This window comes from Anguilla anguilla, chromosome 12 (genome assembly GCF_013347855.1).
Source record: "Anguilla anguilla isolate fAngAng1 chromosome 12, fAngAng1.pri, whole genome shotgun sequence".
In the NCBI taxonomy this organism is placed as follows: Eukaryota; Metazoa; Chordata; class Actinopteri; order Anguilliformes; family Anguillidae; genus Anguilla; species Anguilla anguilla.
In genome coordinates, this window is record NC_049212.1 from 14,754,979 (window position 1) to 14,776,487 (window position 21,509).

At 39.1% G+C, this 21,509-nt stretch overlaps 1 protein-coding gene across 1 annotated transcript in view; it reads right to left on the reverse strand.

Moving 5' to 3' along the window:
- Positions 1 to 416: 416 nt before the first annotated feature.
- drd2a (dopamine receptor D2a) overlaps positions 417 to 21,509 on the reverse strand; it is a 33,457-nt gene continuing 12,364 nt past the window's right edge. Inside the window, exons 2-8 of the mRNA XM_035383985.1 lie at positions 13,001 to 13,311; positions 8,809 to 8,918; positions 8,018 to 8,154; positions 7,149 to 7,348; positions 5,636 to 5,722; positions 5,071 to 5,428; positions 417 to 4,169 (exon numbers count right to left, since the gene is read on the reverse strand). Of these exons, the coding sequence (XP_035239876.1) occupies positions 3,973 to 4,169; positions 5,071 to 5,428; positions 5,636 to 5,722; positions 7,149 to 7,348; positions 8,018 to 8,154; positions 8,809 to 8,918; positions 13,001 to 13,279 (1,368 nt within the window). The 5' untranslated portion in view covers positions 13,280 to 13,311 and the 3' untranslated portion in view covers positions 417 to 3,972. The remainder of the gene's footprint in view (positions 4,170 to 5,070; positions 5,429 to 5,635; positions 5,723 to 7,148; positions 7,349 to 8,017; positions 8,155 to 8,808; positions 8,919 to 13,000; positions 13,312 to 21,509) is intronic.

The window sequence follows — 21,509 nt, forward strand, 5'->3', positions numbered from 1 at the left end:
CCTTCTTACGATAAGATACGCTTGACTTCCCTAGAGGGAAATTTTTACCTGCACATAAATACACATACCATATGTCAGCTTAGCCAGCATATATACTTAAAACATTTATAAATACATAAATAAATAAATGTGCTACATGGTTTATACATATCATTTGTGGGCTAACTGTAGTTGTCTTGTTTTATGGAAATGCAACTCGTGAAATTAATCCTTTATTTATGTCTTGAATACTTCATCAAGCCTTCAAGCTTGATTTTTGATTTCTTTTGTGACATCATACCCAAGCATTTTCCTTACATCCTAACATCCCAGGATACATCATGAATAGTATTCAATAACAAAACAAAAACTGAACCTTTTCCTTTCAAGAACAATGCAAAAAAATTACAATAGTACATGCTGCCAAAAAAAGAAAATTGCTTTGAACACTTATTTTATTTACACACTATTTACAATATTCAAAACAAGTGCACATATATGTACACACTCATATAAACATTTACTTACAAGACGAAAGCTTGATGTTATTTTGGCCATACAAATTGCATCTGATATGGACAAATTTTACAAATCACTGACTACAAATACACATGAGTGAGTGGTGCAGGGTAACATTAACCAGACTGTTTACAAACTGCAGCACAAATAAACACATTGATTTCACCATTATTACCATTTTATTTTAAAATAGATTTAGTAATGTGTAAATTACGTAGCTTGCAGATATGGCTATTGTTTATGCAAAAATGCTGACATTCATTTGACTGATCTACATGTGATTTCTACAGTAAAACATTTTAAAAATCAGGGGGAAAACTAATCCTAAATTATTATACTTGATTAAACCATTTTTACCTGTCAGTTTGCCATCTGTTCCGCTCAAAACAAGCTAACTTGTGTCAGTTAACTGTTTGAAGGTCACTCAGCTTAACTTGGTGCTGTATGCTGCACCTGCCAAAACATTTTAACATTCTAAATGCATTTAAATGTATCATTCACATTCATTTTTATACATAAACCATATATTTTTCATGCAGTGTATGGCATATTCTCACAGAAAAAGCTGCATTATATGTGCCGGTGTCATGTGTGATTTGAAACATGTATGTCACATACGATGCGTGATGAGAGCCTTGGTGGGGGGGGGGGGGGGTACATTACATTAGATACTATGTGTTTCTATGCATATCATGTAGATCAATCAAAACACCTCTAAAATGATATCCTCATTTGAAGTCAGCTGGTCAAAGAGAAATAAGCCGGTTCACATTTGTACATCCCTGTCGCTTGTCTTTATTTGTGGGTTTATGAGACAATCCTCCACAAATAGTTTTTTTTTTTCCACTGAGTTTAGTACAGCCAATCAGACTTTAAGGCATCCTCTCACTAACGCCCACATTATTCTGACTAATCACAGCATGTTAACACTAAAACTAACATCAAGTCATTTGTGTTATGGCTACATTTATTTGTGGATCAGTTACATTTTTGGGGGGTTTCAGATGCATATATTTGTGGATCATCTGCATTTATTTGTGGATCAGCTGTATTTCTTTGTGGATCTGTATTTATTTATTTATTTTTGAGAAAATAATTTCCACGTAAAAATGTGGGCGGCTAGAGAAAGACAAAATGTTGGAGGGTTGACATTCAGATCTGATACAGGAGGAATCCAACCCCGACTACCTTCAAATGTGATTCAAGTCATATTTGGCCACATTCAATCTATATATGAAATTTTATCACGATTGTACCACAATCATCAAATGTAACACGATACAATTTCCTTCCTGAAATCATGCCTCATAAAAACACTCATAAAAATAGTGTCAGTGGAACCATAGTAATATCTCCATTATGTTATATTAACAATAGAGCAGCATTATGTATAGTTCCACCTGTGTAGAAGTGCACATGTCAATTTCTCTCAAATTTATTCAAAAAGATTCAGCAGTAAAGTGCAGTCACTCTGCAGTTTTCCCATGTCAACAATGCTTTTCTCAAAAAAATACATTTCATATATGCTTAATAATTACTGCATTCATTTAAATATCAACTTTATAGCTGACTGTAGGTACAATAACATGATGACATAAGGTTTCCCCGTGTAAATGTGCTGATACAGTAAATGTATCGATAAAACAGTTGTTCTGAATGTCGGGCCATTATTCAAAAAACTGACAAACGTTTGAGGTGGTCAATGAAGCATCGGCAATTTATGTGACTGTTAAAGGCATAGTTCACTTTCTGAAGTTTTTAGATATTAATTCAGTTTTATTGTATGTTTTTGTCAGCAATGAAGGATATTTTAAATATGTATGGAAAGTTATGATGACCTGCTGGCTTGACAATGACTTGTATTGGGGCATTGGGGAGTTTATATTTTAAAGTAATAAAATGCACTTCAAGTAATTCCAAAGGAGCTTGTACACTGACTTTATACCACAATAACTGACATGAATAATTAATTCTTATTTTTGGTTGGAAACATCTCCCATGGCACAAGAAACCTGACATGCGTTGGTCAAGGAAAGGAGTACTGGCACAATACAAAAACTTATATTTGAATTTATAACTGAGGATAAATGCTATACAACTCATCTGTTCATGTGTACAACATTTGGAAACCTAGTGTCACTCTACAAGCTGTTTTGGAGTTACATGAAGTTTCATGAACCCACAAAAGCCTCTATCTCAGCCACCGTATAGCCAGCGTGTCCTCAGAAACGTATGCAAGCATGTGAAACAGCAATTCACCAGGCCAAATTAAAGCACACTAAGAAATAATATCGAAAAACCCCAGAAACTGAACTATCCCTTCAAAAGTCACAGAGAAATAAACAGTACTGTGGTTACATAGACAATGCTCCATCTTTATAATTTATTTTATTCGACTGAACCATAGTCTTCATACATGCATGAATTCAGTGCCTGCTATGGAAATGGTGTATTATCACTTCATGTCCAGCAAGTTAAATTATTTGTTATCTTTTGGTGTCTGCACAGTAAATAGGTACAATAAAGCACACTAAAATGCTTACAATATACAAGGACATTTTTAAATTAGCCACTATTTCTTTTATACATTATTTCATTTTTGTACATTCTCTGCATTTTTGTACAATAAAAACAAACATTCATAAGATGAGAGTTCATGTGAAGGAACAATGCAACATGCATTGAATTTTTGTCACGGGCTTATTCAACATTGCAATATATACAATTAATGTATTTATAATAAGCATATACATCAATTCAAATATATCACTGGAAATGTGGTAGTGGTACGACATCAGCTGGCTAGATCAGCAATCTTCATGAAGAGGTAAAGTTGATTCATCCATTTCAGTTCCCATTTTTGTGGAATCCCAGTTTAAAATCCCATTATTATTTATTTTTTATTTTTAAATATTTTTATGTGTATATTCTTTTTGTATTGTTGAACACTTGAAAGCATCTAGATCAACATTTCCTTGCTGTCCAAAATGTCTTTAATTAATACTGAAAGGTTATCTCTGAAAGTTGTAGGTCTCTCAAAAATATCACACAGCGAATTATTCAGACAACCACCGATAAATATCAGCCTATTCATATCAGCAACAAGACAACATAACTATCCAGGATGTCCAATACAAAAAGCGTACGTTCCCCAACCAAAATAGTCCCACGGAAACCACTCTTGAAATCCAAAGGCCTAATGTGAATTTAATAACACCTGTCCTTAACACGGAAAGGTGGGCTTCTTCTAGTCAATTGACAGAAGACAAAACTTTCCGCCAAGCATTACTGCATCAAAAAATGTATTCACCTTTTCCTTGAGAGAGAATGTAGAGATGTCCCTCTATTAACATTGTCTGAAGTTTGATGAAAAGTTAGGGTCCGGCACGTCAGGGCATTCTGCAGAAACCCGGGGGCTCTCTGGCTCCATACTTGATCGTCCCCTCCATGATGGCTCCATGATAGGTTGTCCCCTCAGCAGTGTAGAATCTTGATGAAGGCTTTCCTGAACTCCACGTTGAAGGTGGTGTAGATGATAGGATTGACTGCACTGTTCACGTAGCCCAGCCACGTGAAGGCGTTATACATCTCTGCTGGAACCTTGCACTTTGTGCAGTGAGTGTTCAAAATGTGCGTGATGAAGAACGGCAACCAGCATATAATAAAGACACCTGCAGAGAGAGAGAGAGAGAGGGGGAGAGAGAGAGAGAGAGAGAGAGAGGGTAGTAGTTAAATACATAATAGACCGAACATAAAAGTTGGGAAATACATATTTTCTTTTAGATGGTTGTATGCATGCAGTATCGGGATGACCCTCGTGGGAGCTGCTCAGTGTTGTGTTCCGGGTGACCTTTTTGCTGATATGTCTGATAAATATAATGGGTCATCCAATCACAATTTTATTTCTCCTTCCCCCCTCTGCAAGGACAATATAACCGCACTGTCACCATAAATAATTCCCTGCCGTGCAAACAACTTAAAGCAGCACTGATGCATATCTGGCATATTGTTCTTTTCAAAATTGTGTACATCATATACCAACCAGTGACCTAGGATGGCCTCCCCCAACAGCCATTTTCCATATCTAGAGGCAACTGAATTAATGTCTTGATGTTTGTTGTTTTGGGCTAAAATAAATTGGACCAAAAATGTTGGTCCAATTCAAATCAATCACATGCTCATTGTTAGACAACTGGTTTCAGATTAATGGAACACAAGCCCATCTAATGGGAACTCCTCATGGTCGAAACTATCTGATACAAAACATGGCATCTATTAATTTATCTGTTTACATGTTGAAATTTTCTGTCCAGTTTTATACACTGTAATACCTAACTCAGCTTAAAACTTACTGAGAATTGTACTACTAAAGATTAGAATTATATCTGTGAAGAACATCAGAGGAAATTAAATATAGTACAGTATGTTCTGCAAATGCTTGCTGTGGAAGATAACACGCTGTAATTTTAGGGATGACGTTGCCTCAGGAGGATAACACAAGCCTCCTTTAAGCTCCTGAAATGTGCTGCATCCTCCTTTAAGCTCCTGAAATGGGCCACTCTCAGGTCTTACCCAACACGATGGCCAGCATCTGTGTGGCCTTCTTCTCCTTCTGCTGCGAGATCTTCCTCTTGCTCAGGGTCTTGACGGACGAGAGGGTTTTGCCATCGGGGAGGGCCTGGGTCTCGAAGGCCTTGGCAATTCTGGGGGGGCGCCCCTCCTTGGCGTGCCCGTTTTTCTCCGCTTTGAGAGGCCTTTCGGGCACGGAGGGGGGTGCCAAGCCGGGGCAGGGGTCTGGAGGTTCTGGCATGCACAGCAAGGGGCTGGCAGAGCTGGTGGGGGCTGGCTTCTTCTTCTCTGGGGGGTTAGCACCGGCCCGCACATCCAGTTCCATGTCCTCTCCCCTCTGCACTACCTCCTGAATAAAAATCTGCAGCCACATCGAGCCGGTCAGTATAATGAAGCTACAGGTGCATTAAGCAGTACGTATACATGTATGGCACATTGCTGGGAGTGGACCTATACAGTATATGGACAATATAAATTACTAAGGGCAATATATAAACTAAGAAAAGGGAAACAAGACATTCCCCCATTGATGGCAGGCTATAACATGAACATTCATTTATTTCCATACCACTTTCTTCCTGCTGACAGGAAAGCTCCCATTGGACTTCACAATCAGCGTGCACAGCTTCACATCTTCGGGGTTGGTGCATTTTCCCTGAGGCAACGACACAGGGCACCACATTATGAGATCATAATGAGGTCATATCTGCAACGCTCCACCGCAGCACACAACACTGGGTCAATGTACCCTAACGCGCAGCATTCCACCACAAGAACGCAACACGGGTTCACTTTAGCATAATATGCAAAATGGGGTCATTTCATCACAACGCTAAACATCTACCACAAAATGCAAACCAGGATCATTCAACCGCAACAAGCAGAACAGGCTGATTCTAACAAGGACGTTGGATCATTCTACCACAACATGCTTCTGAAGGAAAAAAAATTCTAAATTAAAAAAAAAACTAAGAAAAACCAAAACAAGCATGCTACCTCTTCTTTAAGATAAAAAGCAAAACGTAAAATATCAGTTTAGAAATCACATTCTGTGTCTCCTGTTGATTTTCATCTGAATCTGAATGTTTTTGCCTATTTGTGCCCATCAGTCAGATGTTTTTATTAAGAAGTACGTCCCACTGATTTAAGCTGATGACGTGGTCTTGCAATCAGTCACAGACTCTATTAATAAAGAGGCCTTTTTTCCAAACCCGCAACTCGTGACTACTGCCATCTATTTTGAACACTGTCACTTCCTCCTTGATGTCGCACAAAGATGCAGGCTCCTGTCAGCAGTATAAAGCAGGAAGAAACAGAGCGTTCCTCGTGGTGTGAAGAGCACGTTTCTTATGCTGCTGCTATTCAACTGAACATTGCAATTATGAAGCAACCACCATCACAATCAGTACAAAGGATGAGAGATGATGTTTGGCAAGGCATAATTACTGCTGCCTGGAAGCTTTCACAAGGCTTCAACTAATAGGCCTGAAGACAGAGACACCAATCACACGGCGATGTGGAAATTACTACTTTTGTGTGGTACAATTGTCAAAATAATTTTTTCTTATCTGCCAGGAAAGCATCAGTAGGTTGCCTCCAAGAATGCATTTCGTGGTTTGATTACCCAACTCTTTTGAGTGAGACATAAATACGGACAAATGTGATCTGGCCGATAAAGAATGGAATGCATTCATGTATTGAAACATTCTTTATTTATTTATTTATTTATTTATTTATGCAGTCTCTATGTAAGTTATTTGCCTACAGTGAGTACAGTGTACAGTGAGTACAGTATCTGTACATACGTACACAACCACATAATAGTGTTTCCAGCAGCAAAACCTTGAATCCTAATGGAATATGTGAATGAATGTGAGACAAGTAGAAAGTGTTGGACTGAAGGTAATGACTCTGAGGAAAAAAAGTAGCTTATATAACTTAAAAGTAAACAAGAAAAGCTACAATTATGCGGCAGGCTTTCCGTGTTCCTTTTTTGGAGTGAAGTGGAGGGCTGTGATTATTAAAAAGGGGGGGGAAACCGAATAAATAAAACATGTTTGTGTTTTTTTTGGCAGGGTCACCTTCAGGGTAGCGTTAGCGTCACCGTCGGGCCCGTGGAAAGTGCGCTTGGTGTTGACGCGCTTCCGACGCTTTCGAAGGACGACGTAAATCTGCACGTACACCAGCAGGGTGATGATGAAGGGCACGTAGAAGGACACGATGGAGGAGTACACAACAAAGGCAGGGTTCGCAATTACACACAGGGAATCATCGCGGGTGGCTGAAAAACAGGAGAGGACACCACGGTATAAAATATGGAAATTCAGTTTCATTCACATATGATGTATACCTTTATATATAATCAGCGGTAAAACAGTGGTTATTCATTATGTCATAAAATTATTAAAACAACTCATCAAATGTATATCAAGGACTAGCTCCTTTACATTGTAGTCAGAAAAAAAAACCAGGTCAGGTTTCATGTGGACAGTAAAATAAATTAAAAAAAGATGATGAAAATATATTATTGGTAATTCATGAGAAGAAACCAAATACTAAATAATCTGAAATCACATCCTACTCCTTTACACTTACAATACATCTAGGGAAGTTTGGTAAAAAAAAGGCTAGACAATAAGGGGGGGGGGGGAGTTGTGAGTCAATGGATGTCTGCTGTTGTTGTATTAACAATGACACCTGACAGTGCAACACATTTATACTGGTGTACATTGCACATTACAACTAGGAAACACACTGCTAACATGTAAATCATTTAAATAATCAGTCACACATGGAGCCGTGGCTATTGTATTCTTGGTAAGCAACACTGTGACACTTTTGTTTTACTATAGTGGATTTGCCCTTAGAACAAACACTCTTTGTATGGGTACATGAGTCATTGTGAACCATAGAAAGGTGAGGGAAGGATTTTGCAAAGGCGTGCCGTTACCTGTGTTGTTCAGGCCGAATAGCAGGGGGCAGGATATGGCAAAAGAGAGGACCCAGACGACTGAGATCATCACTGTTACCCTCCTCTTGGAGCTGTACCGGGTGTTATATAGCATAGGCATGGCCACTGCCGTGTACCTTAGGAGGACAGATGGGAGGGATGGAGTGGGGGAGAGAGAAAGAGAGAGAGAGAGGTGGGGAGTGAGAGAGAGAAAGAGAGAGAGAGAGAGGGGGAGCAAGAGAGAGAGAGTGAGAGAGAGAGGTGGGGAGTGAGAGAGAGAGAGAGAGAGGGGGAGCAAGAGAGAGAGAGTGAGAAAGACAGAAAGAGGGGGGGAGTGAGTGAGAGAGAGAGAGCTTTTATTGAACCATCAAAGTCCATTAATTTTTTGTAAAAGATGAAAGCGTAATACGCAGCCACACATGATCACACACGTGCACAGCTGTAGCCATCACACTGCCAGCCCTCACACTGAGCTCACGGTAATGAACAATGAGATATGGATTCAATCAACGTTTCCCTCAAAAAGTAGAATAATTCATTCGACTATCCGACGTTATATTTCCCACTCGCGTTACATTTTTTAAATTGTAAAACGCATGACAGGATATATTATGACCTTTCACTCGACATTTTATGAAGATTAAGAGGGTCAGTTAAATTAGCTCGGTAAAATAAATGTAAAACTTCGGTAACTCGCCTTGCGGGTGATTGCCACAGTATTGCCTCCTTCCGAAACAGTGGGAGTTGTGCAATTTCTGATAAATGAATGGGAGTGCGAGCATAACTCTTACCTGTCAATGCTAATGGCACACAGATTCAGAATGCTGGCAGTGCACATCATCACATCTAAAGTGACAAAGATGTCACAGTGGATTTTACTGAACCTCCATTCACCAACCACCTGGAAAAAAAAAAAAAAAAAACATCAATAAAATTTATTTCCAGGTGTATGTCTGTAAGACAATCAGAAGCCTAATAAACACAGAAACCACTAACAATTTCAACAATAAAATAAGAGCAAATTATCAGGTGTCATCACAAAGAAATGCTTGCAATAAATTATTTAATCATTACTCAGATGTCTGTACATCAAATACATCAGGTTGTATGTATTATGTATACATATTACATCAAACCATACAAGACCAATGAATTAACCCATAGCATCTGAGATCAAACGTGATTGAACCAGCACACCTGTTATTTCACCTTTAAAATGTAAAAAGCAATACTCTACAGAGAGATAACCTGGCACTAATCAGGGTAATAAGGTTCTAATCAGGCATTTATTTGCATGCATTTATTTCACCCATTTATTTACAAGCCCATTTGTACAATGCAGGGGTACTTTCACTTGCAAATCATGAGCTTTGTTTTTAAATGTATATTTAGGACTATGACAATTGATTCACAGTGTTCTGAATACCTGCTTCATGTTCCATTGTTTCTTGGCTTTTCTATCAGACTGCACTCTAATTTTTATTTTTTAAACATTAAATTGAAACAAGCAATTTAAGAAAGTTACCTTCAAACTCAGATTTACAAAACAGTTGCTTATGCTATAACATACAGTATATATAAAGGAAAAATGCAAACAATATTCTCATTGTTATATATAATATAATAATCAGCTATTATTTCCTCTTGACATGAATTTGGTTCTCATGCTAATTTTGTGTGAAAGCATAATCCATTTTTAATTAAGTAACTGCCTTTCAAAATACAACTGCTCAGACTCCCAGAGCCCTGGAATTAAATTAGTCAATTATCTAAGCATGATGACATTTGAGAAGTGCAATTTCTTCAGAATCGATATCCGATAAAACAAAAAACTTTCTGAAAACAATTAAACAAATGTCTTTCCTCTTATGCTAAAAAAGATACCCGATCCAGTGATTAACTGTAAAACCGTTATAAATAGATAGGTATCCACTGATTATTGATGATAATGCATTGCCTAATGTATTGCTTATCCATCGGTTTTCTCTACCGGGTGTTCAACTTCAACCCTTAAAAAGACATTTGACCTTGGAGTAATAGGACACTGCTCTTGAGGTAAAATCTGCTTCCCATAGATTCAGCAAGGGAGTCATGCACATTGTCCTTTCAGGCTTCCAAAGGTTGTGCCACTTCAAAACCGGGCTATTATTATTCTATACATTATGAAGCATCTTTCATATGTTCCTTATGAATGAACTCTGCTTCGACTTTTTAAAAGTTACTCTCATTTTTTTTTTTGGCTTAGACTTCACAGACCTATCAATACAGAGTCAATTTCAGCATTTCTCCACGGCATTCCAGAGGAGTGAGACTCCCCTGTTGAGCTTTTATCTCAGTTTTGGCTGAACAGTCATCCGCGTCACAGTTGCTAAGATCCGTACACTCTTTCTTCTGAATTTTGAAGAGCCTTTTATGGCACCGTGGGCACTGAAAATCCAATAGACTCGATACAAAACAGTTTCTGGTGTTTTGGAATTGCACGTTTACTTTCAGAAAGAAAGTAGCCAAAGTGATGTAAACGGCAATGTAACACTTTACATCACTTTGACTGCAATATTGTGCAAACGCAATTTAAGTACAGTGTAAACATAATGCAAGCACTGTGTGATGATGACACTGCAGGATGATACTGTAAGGTATTAGCTGAGTAAGTGTGAGCCGTTTGCCTTGATTTTAGAGTGCTTTACAAGCAACTTTGCTTTTATACCTTCAAGAAAATCAGTGTCAAATACACCTTGTACTACACACCTTATCTCCTACTGAGAGTGGATGTGCATATATGCTGAACAAAGCGCTTAGTCAGAATCCAATGCTGAGCAGCTGATGAAATCAGTGAACAATACTAATGCAGCCAGGGGAAGCTGAGGAGCCGCTGTCTCTGTTCTGCCTGATCTCATTGGGGGCGGACGATGGCCCTACAGCCCCAGCCTTCACTTTGTAAATGTCAGCTGGCATTGGGGCATCGGGTTAGCGGAGACTTCAGCAACACACGCTGCTGTATTTCACCAGCACATATCTGAACCTGCTGGTGCACTGTGGCACTTTGGCTTATTCAAATCCTCTTGGACTGATGAATTTACACTTTGAACTACATAGCTTATTATTCGCTGGTCCTGAGAGGTTGCGTGACAAAGATTTAACAAGTTCTTTTCATCTATTGTACAATGTGCTGCACGAGAAGAGAATTTGATAAATCTGTGATAATACATGGAATGAATGAATGTGTGAGCACACCCCTGTGAATAACTTAATAGCTTTGTTTTACCAAGAATAATTATTCAGACTACAAATTGATCTGATATGTTGTCGCCAACAGAAAGTTTTGTGTGACACGAGAAACAATATGGATTTATGAAACGCATCGTGGTTGTTCATAAGGAACGAAAATGAATATGCATAAGAATGAAGAAGTTTAATCAAAAATTCCGCAATGCCGCGTCAGCAGTTTGTGTTTCCTGACTGCTGCATGTACGTCAAGTCTCATTACCGCAAAAACTAGCATGGCGGGAGTGTCACAGGTGATGATGGATGGCAGCCGGGCTAAACGGTGCTGTTTGGTGCAGATCTGTAACACCCGTCCTGCAGGGAGCACTGGTGCTGAGCACACGCTCTCAGGGGGCTCGCACAAAGACAGCCTTACCGCCAGAGACAGGCCCCAGTCAACACTCGTCTGATGAGTGGCAGTGTAGTGTAATGGGTAAGGAGCTAGTCTTGTAACCTGAAGGTCACAGGTTCGATTCACAGGCAGGACACTGGCGTTGTACCCTTGAGCAAGGTACTTCAACTGCATTGCTTCAGTACATATTCAGCTGTATAAATGGAAGCAATGTAAATACTGTAAATAATGTAAAAAGTTCTGTAGGTCACTTTGGATAAGGGCATCTGCTAAATGATTATGATGTAATGCAATGTAATGAGCCAGGTTGAACTGGAAACCAGTAAACCACTTTTAATGTAAAATGCAAAAGGCAAAAAAAAAGAATGAATCTACCTCAAACAATACAAAATGCACAGAGGCGGAAAAAATGCATATTCTGAATATCGCGTATCAATTCTGGTCAAACTCCCCAATCGGCTCTCAGTATGATAACTTCATATAATCATATAATCATATCTCTAACACTCTGCTGGACACAGTCCCTTGTAATCATTGCCAGCTGATTTTCCTTATTAACTCAAGGCTAATAAATGTTAATTCTTTTCACACATGGAGAGACAGCAGTAGAGCACCAGATGCAGCAAGGCTCATGGGTAGTGCGTATTGGCCCCTCCCACCTCTCAGTGGTACAATGCAATTTACTGGTAGTTTTATTTCTGATCATACAACCTCCTGATAACTGTAAAAGTATTGTCTGCATCCCCTCTGCTAAACTTCCTTTGGAATACTTGTCAGGGTACAATCACTACATATCTATGAAAGGGTATGTATGGGTCACCTCTTTTATTAAAATATTTTTTATTGTGGTTTCCAGTATGTGGTCCCTACTGGTGTTTCAGTTAAAAATGGGAACTGATCAGAACAGTTTTGGAAATTGCCTACATTATGTTGGCTTTGATTATATGCTGGAAAACATCTGTGTTATTGCTTTGCTTAATGAACAAATAGGACTCTGATAAAACCCTCTCACATCAACAAAGGCTTAAGAAGTACTTCAACAGTGCCGTCCCTTGTTATTTCTCTGTTTAATGAACTCTGTTTAATGCTCTTAAAACTCCTGTAGGTTACTGAATGTTGTATAAGTGCCGGTCATTTCTCTTTTAAAACTCCTGTAGGTTACTGAATGTTGTAAGAGTGTGGGTTGTGGCTCATTTAATACGTGTGTAGGTTACTGAATGTTGTAGGAGTGTAGTTTATCGCTCTTTCAAAACTCCTGTAGGTTATTGAATGTTGTAGGAGTGTAGTTTATCGCTCTTTCAAAACTCCTGTAGGCTATTGAATGTTGTAGGAGTGTAGGTTTTAGTTCGCTCTGTTAAAACTCGTACCTCCAGGTACACCACCCAGGGCATGACTAATGTGGCTACCAGCAGGTCGGCCACCGCCAGGCTGACGATCAGGTAGTTGGTGGTGGTCTGCAGGGCCTTCTCCCGGGAGACAGCCATGCACACCAGCACGTTGCCGAAGACGATGACGAAGATGAGCAGGGTGAGGAGCATGGCGTAGTAGTTGTACTGGTGCCGGTGCCCGCGCTCCGTGCCGTTGAGGCCCTCGGTGGCGTTCTCGTAGAGCGTCTCATTGTAGCCGTACTCCGTGAGGTAATCCATGAGCTGTCAGGGGCTGGGGCCGGGGGCGGAGCCTGAAACCAGCGAAGCAGGACTCAATCAGAAAAATCGGGCTCCTCTGCACAAAAGATTATTTAAAATGTCATCCGTAAGCCTGTGTAATCACTGCCAACTTCTTTCATCGATTTGGAAGAACTCTAATAATCATGCACTCTCTTCTGAAGCATGCAACCCTAAAATGGTGCTACTTTTTACTCCGCGGTCCATTAGTGGAGGTCTGTAGTTAATGCTATGCAGGAGCACACCTTTGATACAGCGAGCACAGGCAGACTGCATGTAGCTGATTGACCAGAGGAGTCACTCAAACGCAATGAGATGGGCAAAATCCCACAGACTAAAACCCTCCCTCCCAGGGCAACTGCTCAGCTGGCTGTGTTCAACTGTCTGGGGCTGCCGGTCATACTCTGTCATCTGTGTGACTGTATTGTCTATAGTTTTTTAAAGTCATCATGCATCATAAACTACTGCTTCAGCAGGATGAGACCTATGACCGGGTCTCATATGAACAAGTCTCACTGTTACAGACCTCTGAGAAAGTGTTTTGATGTGCAGCACAAACACTTATAAACCCCCCTGTGAAGGGCACTATGCAATGTGTATGTTTATGCATGTCCTCACTTGACTTCAGGTTCAGCCTGTAAGTAAATCACATCATCAACACTGGAAAAGTATGTGATCTGTTTGTTTTCAGATTTTTATTATTAACAGTTATTGTTTAAGACTGACAATGCGCAGGCATTTATTATAGCAAAACCCTTCTTAATAAATGGGTTTCTGTATCTCTTCCACTAACTGCGCAGCATCTCCTTGGTGCGTGTTTGACAGATCCTGACAAAGACTTTCCCAGCAATTTATTTAGTAATTCACTTTGCAACTGTCAAAAGAATTCCTTTTTTTTAGTTCAAAACATATTTACAGACAGCAGCGGTGCAATTAAGCAGAAACCTTGTTTACAGTGTGTAAATTCTTTTCAGATTATGCATGATAGGTATAAGTAAATACAATTAATTTCTGCCACTTTATGAGCCCCACGATGCTCTTCAAATCAATACTCCATCTACTTATGTGTTAATTGGCCTTTCTTTTTTAATAACACGTTTAACTCCCACAGCTGTAATAATTATTATACACTGTATATAATAATGGGAAATCTGTTGGCCTTTGCAGCCACTTCAGGACGAATTCTGTATGCTTACCTTCCTAAATAAATAAGCAACTGAATAACTAATAAGAATGACTGTGCTATCACAAGGAATTTTTGAAAGGAACATACGGTACTCATCCTGCTCCAAATAAATGATGCACTTTGCTGTCAATTATGGGATGTTTTAAGATTAATATTGATGCTATGGTCAAACAGAAAGACATCTATTCAAATTTTAAAAAAAAAACGAATTCATTATTTTTTCAATATACTCAAAACATTAAAATGTGCATGCCCTGCAAGCCACTTCTTACTACTTGCTGTGCTTGCATTGTGTATAGTGGTGCTGTGTCGTGGCTATTTGTTTCAATATACCCTCTCCTTCCTGCCACAGCTCAGTATGCGACATATCACCCCTCTACTAGTCTGCATGCATTCTCAGCCTGTCACTCGCTCAGTTAGTGTTTTCTTACAATTATTCCACTGTTAAAACACACAGGACACACACTAAAATGTGTCCTTAACCAAATACTACATTAAAACTGACGGAAAATTAAATTAACTTTTTTTTTTAAACGAACACACAGTTTTAGTATAGTATAGTGTGGTGAATGGTGAACTTGCCAAAGCGCGTTTTTCAGAACAAATGAACATTTGTATTTGTAAAATTAAGGACAAATGTGGATTGAAATCAGGCCAAGGTCACATTACATGGATTCAATGATTACACATTCCTGAACAGTTATTATTAACTGGCGGATGAAAGTCTCTCAATACTTAGGATACCCAGCACTGATAGATAATCTGAGTAATCTGCGATCATGTGTCCCATCATTTGGGTGCCATGCATATTAACATTATGAATAAACAATGAGTCCTGAGTATGAGTACTTCACGCATTAACGGGTGAATAGGTCACATTAAGTCACTTCTCACTGATATAACCCAATTTAGACATTTTTCTTTGGTTTGTTTTTGTTTTCAAATACAGCCATCAATATACTGAACAGCCTGCAAAGGCGCGTCATAGAAGCAGAGACCAAGACCCAGCTGAGTGCAGTATTATGGGTGCTGTTTCCACAGTAGGAAAAACGGGCCCAGATGGAATGAATGGCTTGTTCTCTTCTCCAAACACCCCCTTCTCTTCTAAATTAGTTATCCAACTATGTAGGATGAGGATTGTGGAAAGTAGAACTGTAAAATGGAACATAAATTCACTGTTTACAGCCCTAGGACCAGCCTGGAGATAACCCCTTCTGTTCCTCTGGCCACATTTCCCTGTACACAAGTGCCATAACGTATTGCTATTGATGCGTATGACTGTGCATCTCTGTGCATTGATTTCATTGCCAGAGTAGTAGTTATATAAGCATCAGTTAGATATTAATTTTCTTTAAATTGTCTTGACGCTATGAGATAACATCAACAGCACAATGACATTCCTGATTCTTGATAGAGCTGTGAGAGCTCGCTTGTTTGATTTTTAATTATTCATTTATCTGTTTATTTATTTATTAATATTCAGAAAAGAGATGCTGCAATGTCAAAACAGCTCTTAATAGGGGTGTAGCTTAATCATGACGGGATACAAATTTGATTCTTGACACAATGGCTCAATATTTGCCAATATCAAAAATTTAACTAGAATATGATCCAAAATGATCAATATATAGACAAGCAATGATCAATATATATGATCCAGCTAACACAAACCTGTTACAATGAGCACATACAACGAAAATGAGGTGCAGTGCGCTAAAACTTATTTACGTCACATTTAACAGAAGGAAAAACGGCCATAGGCCGAGTGATGATGAGGTCAGGTCGGAAACGTAAACAAACGGTACAACGAAAATCATGTTTTCAATGTACAAAAATACCACAAAAATTACTCACACAAAGCACTGCTATAAGGCATTGATTCAAATTAGCTAAATCTATTATTGATATCAAAATGAGGCCAAGTTGCAAGGAACAATATTGGCTTACTTAGTTCACACAAATTAAAAAAGCCGTATTCCAAAGCAATGTTACGCATCCATTCATCCATATACCCACTTATACCTGGGCATGGTTGTGGGGGGGGTGCTGAAGCCTATCCCAGTGTGCATTGGGCAAGAGGCAGGAATACACCCTAGACAGGTCGCCAAACTATTGTAGGGCACACATACCATTCACTCACACACTCATAACCACGGGCAATTTAGAGTATCCAATTAGCCTACCCACATGTCTCTGGACTGTAGGAGGAAACCGGAGTACCTGGAGGAAACCCTACGTGGGCACGGGGAGAACATGCAAACACCACACAGAAAGGCCCAGTCCGGGATTTGAACCTAGGACCTTCTTGGTGTAGGTGCTACCTCCACCGTTCCGCCCCCAAAGTTACCCAATATTTCCTAAATCATTTCAAGTAACTTGGCCCTGTGTGTTTTTTCATCTTGCCGTCTGAAGAGAATGTGATCATTCAAACTTTGCGTCACAAGAGAGAGCAAAACACTGTAATGTTAATGACAGTTAAATAAATATTTTGCTATGATTCATAACGATACCGATTGATTTTTTCACGTTGTATCGATTGGTTCGGATTGCTGCCCTTTGAACTGATGCATTGATCCAGATCAATGTTCGCTACACCCCTAGCTCCTAATTGGAGATGGGCAAATAAGGTGGCCCCAAGATGACATCTCAGTCTCAGCTCATCAGCTTAGCTCAACATACATCAGCTATAGCTATAATTCTGTTAATGTGCTTTTTAAAAATAAATAAATAAATAAATAAAAAAACAGCCACAGAACGGACTTCAAAAGCAAAAACTGTACCGCGACTAAGAGCACAAATCACAGAGAAGTGCCAAATGATGCATAGTACAGGCGACAGAGCAGACAATTTCAAATTTGAAATGAATGTGTGTTAAGTAACAACAAATCAAAATAAAGTCAAGAAAGCTTTCCTTTAATGAGAACAGGAAACCCGGGGGCCTTGCCTAGTTTAATCGCAGACTTTCAGAGTGAAGGCTCTCATTGATATTTGTTAGATGCGGTTGGGCTTGAGCTGCTACACAGCTCGTCACTTGCTGTCTCTGTCAAGTGTTTATGTCGTACATGATTTTGCACCATTCCAGTGCTGGCGGAGTATGTTAGCTAAGCGTTGTAAAGCTTTATTTCCTGTAATCTACTCAGTGAGACAAAATTGCACTTTTTTCTTCGGTTCTTTGCAAAGCATTTAAAGGAAAGTCAGTTTGGCTTTCACCACGCACCTAAGCAGATGCTTACATTATCACTTGAGAACCGAGCAAGGAACATTCCAATGTCCATATCACAACCTCATCAATAGTTGAAGCCGATGCCAGCGCTAATCGCTTTAAACATGAGCCTATGACAATCACAGTGAGAACAGGACACTTAAAGGAAATAGTTATTCATTATTTTAATAATGCTGGCAACTTGAGTTTAATTGATGAGATTTCACTAAATGTGTCACATTTCGATTAATGTTTAGTGATTAAATGTTAAGAAGACTCATTCCTATTTCAATTACAATTCCATTTGTCCACCGTATTCAACTCTGGTTGACTCATTACAAATATGAATGAATGATTGAATCATTGCATTTATACAGCACTTTTCCCAAACACTCAAAGTGCTTTACAGTGATGAGTGGGAACTCACCTCACCCACCACCAATGTGTAGCACCAACAAATATGAACTCTGAAATCACCAGGAAATGTCACACTTCATGAATTAATTATGAGTATCTGTGCATCAAAACTACACAATCTTAAAAACATTTCTCAGATCATTTTAAATAAAGTGAAAAACATTCCTTCTACATATATTTGTAGAGGAATAGATGAAGGAGAAAAATGAAGGAGACCAATGACTGAACAGTTACTCCAGAGTGCATAAAACAATTAGAAAATAACCTTTCACTTCACATCATTGTATTTAAATTGCTGCTTGAAGGAATGTCTACACTGAAAGTGCTGGAAGGTGGCTTTGTGTGGAGTGACATAAATCACGGTTTTGCCACCAACAGATAAACAAGTTAACAGGCACAGTTTTAATCACCACAGGTTGTATCCAAAGCACTAATGAAGATATTAGTCACACCCTTCAAATGGAAAACCTCTGAAATACTGTCTTGTTTGCTGACGTCCATCACTTACTGTAGATGCCGACAAGCACAGCAGAGTCAGAAGTCTGTGGACGGCCCTACCTCCGAGGCAGGTGTAAATTTTAGGTTCAACTTTAGTACTTCTGTAAGAACTGCTGTACCTCCAGGGGACCTGGATGCTTCACAATGACAATAATGTTATATGTGAAGGTCTTTTTAACATACTGTAGGTATGCTTTCTGCCTTTGGTGGATGTGCAGTGTCTGTACTGTAAAACCTTCCAGGGTCCATACATTTCACTGACAGTCCTGCTTTTTATATAACTGGTGCTTTCCTCAGATGCTCTATCCAGACAAGAGTGATGGATGGTGTCAAAAAGAGGGTTGGGATGAATAGCATTCTGCACTGGGAACATATGGGAATATATAGAAAGAACCTGAGTTTAACTTTTAACGTGTAGAAGTCAAAACCTTTCCTTTTGCATCATTTCAGGAGGGCATATATGTTTGAAATTGTTGACTGAACAGAGGATCAATATTTTTCCCAGAGTAAAAACAGTCAGAGAGCTTTTGTATGTTTTTGTAAGCTTTTTTCCCCCCACAATGCCCAAATTAAACACTAAGTTTAATCAGCAAAATATTCATACGTTTAAAAAACGTAAACTTCTCTCTATCATCTCAGGACTTTCCATAATGATTTTAAACTGTTCCTGCAGTTCCTTGAAATATTTTTTAAATTCTGTTAATCATTAGTTAAATCCCTGTTTCACATTTAGATTCCTAAGGTAATATTCCACCTTAAAAAAGCAAACAATATTTAAGGTGACTAACATTATGTTGTTTAAAAAAAGCCAATTGATTCACATGATGAAATCACTGCTTCCCAGTGTAAATATTTGGCCCTTGCCAGCTTAGTGTGGGTCAGTCTCTGACCTGGAATACCCTCAATTACCATTTTAAGAGCTGGCACAATCCATAAATGAGCCAAGTGAAGTTTGTTAGCACTTTTGGCCTCAATTTGTAGAAGGGAACATTGGTGCAGTACTGTATCTAAACAAATACAAACTGCACAGCGAAATACAGACCATAATTAATTGAGAACTTCTGACACTTCCAAACTTCTGCTGGATAGTTGTATTTGTTAATGATATTTACATTTACCTTCGATAGCAAACTAGTCGGCTAGTAATATGCAATAGGCAATACTGATTTTGACATGCTATCACGGTTCTTTAGCTATATCTACAGTAATGACTAAATAGCAGTATATAGCTCCTGATATGGAAATGGAGGGGCTGTATTCTTTGGCAAAATTAAAAATAATCAACGATCTCAACCGGTTTTATTTATTTTCTTGATTAACTAACCTAGGGTCACTGCAAAGTATTCTCCAAAGCTCTCTCTTAATTGCCTCACACTTGTAATGATTGAACATTTCTTTTAACTCATTTAGACTGTTCTGAGCTGATTCTGAAGTCATTTTCACGAGGGGAAAAATAAGAAGCTTCTTATTTATGGCTATGGTAAGTAAGTGCATTGGTCAATGGCAAACTCTCCCTAAATATTTACCCTTCCTATTGTAATGTCCCCTTTCCCTAAATATTTCCTGGTGTACTGATCCCTCCCCCAGAATGAATGATATAAATTGTTTTTCCCTAAATTTTTGGGGAAGCAGAGAACCATCTAGAATACGATTGTGTCCTGCAGCATTATGATTTGCCTTCACTGGGACTAAGGGGCCTAGCCCAAACCATGGAAAACCAAGGGGGGTCCAGATACCTTTGGTCACATATGTCACACACACACACACACACACACACACACACACACACACACATCCATCCACTGAGAGATCTGTGGGAGACACATGTCTATAGAGAATAGAAGAAATTGCTTTACTGGCCTCAAATATCAAATGTAATTTTTTTAGAGTATGCAAATGAAATATTCCTTGTCTAGTTAATGTCAGTTGTCAGTGTTAGTATTTATTTGATTTTTTAAAAATTTTAAACTCAACTATCATGCTGAACGCATTTTGTAAACATTTAGTGGAATAGAAATATCTGTCATTCCTCACATCGATGCACACAAAATAGCTGCATTGCAAACACAGACCGTTAAAAGGCATAAGAGGATAATCTTCAGCCAAGCATGATGGCATGGTGACCTACACACAAGATCCCATCTGCGACCCAGTAAACCTACTGTATATTGGCGCTCCATGTAATCACCAGGTATCTGCAGCTTATTTTTTTGATGTTACGCAAATGCTCTTGTGCACAGCCACTGACTGCATGAGCACTGCTATATTGCTGCCCGTGGGACCTTTAATATGTTCACTTAGCAGAGCAAATATTTTTACAGCCAGGGCAAAATCATTTCATCGCCCAAGGCTATGCATTTAGTACACCGCACAATAAAACAAAGGCTTTCTTTCTCCTTGGTGGGTCTTTACAAAACACTGCCACACAGAAGCCATCACAACAATAAAAAAAATAAAGAATAAAAAGAGCGAAACTATTTCCCCTTTTTAAATTCAATTTGTTGGCCAGCGTTTAAATGTCAGAAGTGAAAAAGTAAAGAAAAAGCGTGGTAATTGAATATTTCCTCCTCCAAACGGCAACGGCAAGATTAAAAAGGGCACTTGTCCTCAGGTGATCTGCACTACACTTAATCTTCCACACACGTCTTGTAACGTGTGTAAAGAAAACTGCCCTGGTGGAACCGATGCAGAAAAGAAGCAGTATTTTACTTTATTCGTTTCTGTGGTGCGGGTGCAGGGGTTCGAGTGCCAGTGTCAAGGTTGTCAGCGTAGTCAGAAAGTGCTTTATTCCCTGGCGGACGATGGAGAACTATCACGCACCCACTCCTGACATGTGACGGAGTTCGTTTCCCACAATGCCGCAGTTGGGCCACCGCTCGTGCAGCGGCCTGGAACACACATCCAGTTAA